The 6,000-nt window shown below is 23.4% G+C and overlaps 1 protein-coding gene across 1 annotated transcript in view; it reads left to right on the top strand.

The window, feature by feature from the left end:
• The window catches only part of LOC101240094 (N-acetylated-alpha-linked acidic dipeptidase 2), a 51,340-nt gene that overhangs the window by 43,227 nt on the left and 2,113 nt on the right, over positions 1-6,000 (top strand). The window contains exons 12-14 of the mRNA XM_065791639.1: positions 514-674; positions 2,960-3,050; positions 4,935-5,193. Of these exons, the coding sequence (XP_065647711.1) occupies positions 514-674; positions 2,960-3,050; positions 4,935-5,193 (511 nt within the window). The remainder of the gene's footprint in view (positions 1-513; positions 675-2,959; positions 3,051-4,934; positions 5,194-6,000) is intronic.

The raw sequence follows: 6,000 nt of genomic DNA, 5'->3' as shown, positions 1-6,000 counted from the left end.
TTATATAGTCTATTACGAGCACAATTTCAGTTCAATCTAGTTTTTTTTTAGGTTTTCCTCTCTAAAAACTCTAAAACAACTCCAAAAAAACAAACCTTATCACTTTAAAAGACATACCTAAGAATATAGTTCATTAACATACATTAAAATATAATTGTAAATATTTTTCATGTTGGTTTTTTTATGATGTTATTTTGTACACATTTTAAAAATTTGCATTATAAACCTTGCTTACTTTAAAAACTTTGAACAACACATTTTTTTTATTATTTTTTTCTTCCTAATGTGTTCTTTAAATTTAATTAATATTTTTTATTTATCTTTTGAGAGCGAATTGGCATTAAGTTATTGCCAACGGCTTTTTATTATTTTAAGACAATTGATCCAGACTATATAAATAAAGAGGCAGCAAATAGAGATTTATTTGTTATTTTTTATTTTAAGACAATTGATCCAGACTATATAGATGAAGAGGCAGCAAAAAGAAATTTTGATGTTATTTTTTATTTTAAGACAATTGATCCAGACTATATAAATGAAGAGGCAGCAAAAAGAAATTTATTTGTTATTAACACCAACTTGTTTGAAAATGAAGACCCAAAGAAAAAAGAAAAAAGCTTATTTGCAAACTGGAGAGATAAGTTACCAAATCAAAATAATCCTACCGAACCAAGGTAAGTTAGAATAGTGAAGCTAGATTCATTAGACAATACTAGAGTTAGGTTTTTTAAACTGATAATAAAGTGTTTAAAATTTTTTTAAACACCAAGCAATATGATTTAACACAAAATAGATATTATAGAAAGTTTATTAAATATTATTAGCTTATTAAGTCAAATATGTTAGTGTTTTTTTCATAAAAAGTGCTCAATGGACAAAGCAGTAATAAACTAGTGTGTGTGTGTATATATATATATATATATATATATATATATATATATATATATATATATATATATATATATATATATATATATATATATATGTGTATATATATATCGTTATCTCATAGTCGAAAGAGACTTTTAATGTAAAAAAGGTCTCTTTTAACAACAATTTTACTACCTCAACAATTAAGCTACATCTCATTGTTATCAAAAAGTGAAAACAATTAAATTAATGTGGGAGTACATAAAATTATTCAAAAAACTGCAATAATGATCGTTTTTCAAAAAACCGCAATAATTATGCTAGAAAGCTTTTTTTTATTAATGGTATTTTTGCTTTTGTTTTTTAAAACCATTTTTTTTAAACATGTGCGGAGTGTTGCTACATAGACTATCTTTTAGCCTGCTGCTACAAGGGAGTGTTGCTACATTGATTATCTTATAGCCTGACTAGCAACGGAGTTCTGCTACATCGACTAATTTATAACCTAACTCGCAATGGAGTGCTGCTACATCATGGGTTTGGTTAGGGTAGGCATTCTATCATTTAAGAAGCAAAAAATTAAATTTTAGGCTTTTTCTTGTCTGGTTAATTAGCGCTCTCTTTAAAACTACAGTTGATGCAAGAAACTTTTCAACTACCATGCAAGACTATATATATATATATATATATATATATATATATATATATATATATATATATATATATATATATATATATATATATATATATATATATATATATATATATATATATATATATATATATATATATATATATATATATATATATATATATATATATATATATATATATATATATATATAATATATATATATATATATATATATATATATATATATATATATATATATATATATATATATATATATATATATATATATATGTATATATATATATATATATATATATATATATATATATATATATATATATATATATATATATATATATATATATATATGAGCCCCTGAGATGCATAGTGGTCACTCATATCTAGTTTTGAGAAGTCTAACTAATATCGCTATGGCTGTGAACAAAAACAGCTGTTTAGTGAGAAGCATAACAAAAAACAGTTCCAGCATCATTATCGATATCATTAAACCACTCTGCCATGTAATAGAATAAACAAAATGCTAACTATTGGTGGCAATAACTCAAAATATTGAAGAAAGTGACTTATACCACTTATGCCACTATGCATCTCTTGGCTCATATATTAGGGTAGTGCTAAAAACAACTTTTTTTGAAAATGTCTGCTGACACCCCCTATATGTGTTCTATATAATAAAGTAATGCTGGATTTTAAAAATTTTTTGGAAAAAAAAATATTTTTAGGGGTGCCACAAGACCCTCAAACAGGTTCCTAATATTATAAAAAAAAGTTTTTCAAAAGTATGTCATGTTGAGTCTCAAACGAAGCGAAATTATATAAAAATTTCAAAAATAATATTTATTTTATAAAAAAACATTGATGAAAAAAATTGTAATCAAAAAATCTTGTTAAATTCCCTATTTTTCGTTTTTAGTTTAAATACATAATTTTTTGTTCACTAAAATAAAAATTTAAATACAACATGATTAATATTTTTGAACTTTTTATATAATTTCGCTTTGTTTGAGACCCAACATGACATACTTTTGAAAAACTTTTTTTTGATAATATTAGGGACCTGATAGATGTTTAAAGGCACCCCTAAAAATATTTTTTATTCAAAAATTTTTTAAATCCATTATTACTTTATTATATAGAACACATTTAGGGGGGTGTCAGAAGAAATTTTAAATAAAGTTGTTTTGAGCACCACCCTAGTATATATATATATATATATATATATATATATATATATATATATATATATATATATATATATATATATATATATATATATATATATATATATATATATATATATATATATATATATATATGCATTAGTTGTTGAGGTTATAAGTTTCATTGTTTTTTAATCTTTAGTGCATGTGTTTTTATCAAAAGAGTTTAAAGTTTATTTATAAATTATGCTTATTTTAATTATATTTCATTAAGGTACTCAGATTTGGAATCTGGCAGTGATTATGTTTACTTTTATTCTGTGATTGGCATTCCTTCTATTGACTTTAGGTATTCATTCAATGAGGTTAGTAATCTTTATTTATCATCAAAATGCTATTTTTGTCTTGGGTAGGGTCCAAGCAGATGTCCTGTTTGGGTAAGGTCCAACCAGATGTCCAAACCAGATGTCCTGGTTTTTCAAGATAATTCCAATTTAAGGTAAGCTGTCCCAGCATCTTTAAAAAGTTCTTTGGGACAGTAAGTTGTCCCGGTTTTGATGCAAATTATGTTTTTGAAAAGAAAAAAAAGAAAAAATATTTTTTTAATTTTTAATTACAATACATTAACTATCATATTCACTCGAGTTACTGTATACAAAGTTTCTGGTGAAACCAGAAGTAAACAAAAATCCATAGAAAAATCAAGTTTAAAAAAAGTTCAACTAAAAATGTTATTGAAGCATGTGTGTCCAATTCATTAGCATTATATGCTATATATAAAATATCTGTTTCTCTGCTAAGCCTAGGCTTTTTTGGATATTCCTTGGCTTTATGCTGTGTCAGTGTTCTAGAACCCCAGCCTGGTCAACAAATAAACTAAAGAATATTTTTTTTGTTTTAGTTTCCGAAGCTTGAAAAAAAATTATTTTAGGACCTCTTGAGTTTTATTTTAACCCCCTTTGAGATTACCAACCAATTAATTTAGTCTTCTTTTATCATTCTTATTTTTGTGTTATACATTTTATGTTTTTTTTGCTGTTTATGCAATCAGCATCAAAATAAAGTTTTACAAAATTAAAAAATAAATGGTTCATATATACAGCACCTCATTGCAAATTATCTGCTCTTTATATAAATTAGTTTCAGTTTATTTTTACAGTTAACTTCATAAATTTAAATAAAGGAAATCAAGATTGACTAAAACTATGATTTTTATGATAAATCAAAGGCTTTTCCTAGTTCTGAAAAAACCCAGAAAAGTTTCACTAGAATTTAATATGGTTGCATAAGTTTTTATACTATGGTGAGAAATGAACAAAAACCTAAATCAAAATTAACAAGATTTTTTAAAGAAGGACAATTTTTAAAGGCTAATTACACTGAAAGTTTTTATTCTTATCAGTGACTGATTTATATTTTTTCTGATTTTTTTTTTACTCTTGAGATTTTATTTTTTTGTTGATAACATGAAAAAATTAATAAACAGGAGGGTCTTGATAAGCATGGGGTAGACAGGAAAAATTTCTGGAAATTAGTTAACGTTTCTTCCCGTGTATTAAGGACCTAAGAGTACTTAGAAAATGCAACAAGCAACATTTTAAATCATTGTTTTTAAATAAATATATATAGAATTTAAAATACAAATGGCAGACACTAGATAAAGCTCAATTAAGTTAAACTTGAAATTAGCAAAAATCGGTTCTATTTTTTAACAATAAAAATAATTCATCACTAGCAATATGATCAGCCAAAAATTACACAAATTTTACATTAAAAATTTCAAAATATTAATAAAAAAAATTAAATTTGAAGGTTAAATTTAATATTTTAAACTCCTATTTTGATGTTTTATTTTTAACAGTTGTATAAAATTAATAGGTGTATTTTTATAAATTTGAAGTTTAAGTATTAATTTTAATAACATTAATAATAACATGAGTATATGTGTGTGTATACATGAGTATATGTGTGTGTGTGTGTGTGTGTGTATATATATATATATATATATATATATATATATATATATATATATATATATATATATATATATATATATATATATATATATATATATATATATATATATATACATATATATATATATACATATATATATATATATACATATACATATATATATATATATATATATATATATATATATATATATATATATATATATATATATATATATATATATATATATATATATATATATATATATATGTATATTATTTTATACATTAAAGAAAGCTCATCCTAAGAGATCACAATACCCTGTCTACCACACCATATATGACAACTTCTACTACATGACTACATTTATTGACCCAGATATGCGTTACCATGCAACTATAACTAAACTATGGCTACAGTTCGCACTGGAAATGGCTGATGACCAGCTATTAAAGTTTAACTTGACCAGATATGCTAAAAAAATACTCAAAGAAGTTGATTTATTCGAAATAGCATTCAGGGACATGCTTGAACCACAAAAAATAAATATGGGTAAATATTTTTATGTATAACAAATAACTTTACTTAAACTATTTAGGTTGGTACTAAAGGTTAGGTTGGTTTTAGTATATTCTGATCATTTTAATAATACTAACATTAACCCACTTTTTCTGATAAATGAGAAAGATAATGAAAAAAGCAAACAAGCAAAGTTTGTTGTAATAAATGTCCTATACACATAGGTAAGTCTGCTCAAATCCACACTCCATGTATGCACTAAAGCCCCCACATTCTTTAACTCAATATGATTTTATTAACGAAATTTATCTTTTTATTTTAATGAGCAATTAAATCTGCATTCTACAGTACTTTGCAAAAGAAAGCATCTCATACAATTTTCAACAAAATTATAGTTTCATATTTTAAATCAGCACACAGTAAATAATTCAGCATAACTTTATTTTTATTTTTTAGAATAAAAAATTATGAACTACTACAAGTTCATTACAAATTATGAACTATTACATGCTTAAAGATTATTTTTTGCTGAAATATTTTTTAGAAATATTGTATTTACAATATTATTTAATGTTATTAAATAAACATATTATAAACAAGAAATTCAATTATAATTTTAACAATCAAAGGTTTTAGTACAATTTTTGTGTTTTTATCTAAGAGTGCTTACACGCAATTGTTAGAGATTAATAAACTAATAGAATATCTTTTACAAAAGGCATTCCATTTGCTTGTTTTTTTCCCCATTAAATGGCTATTAGATTTGTTTGTGGAATATTTTTAATTTAATTATTTAGCAAAAAAAAATATAAGTGAAATGCTGAGAATTTTATTATTGAA

Source organism: Hydra vulgaris, chromosome 02 (assembly GCF_038396675.1).
Source record: "Hydra vulgaris chromosome 02, alternate assembly HydraT2T_AEP".
NCBI lineage: Eukaryota > Metazoa > Cnidaria > Hydrozoa > Anthoathecata > Hydridae > Hydra > Hydra vulgaris.
The sequence above is the reverse complement of the archived record's forward strand: the minus strand, read 5'-3'. Positions and strand labels throughout refer to the sequence as shown.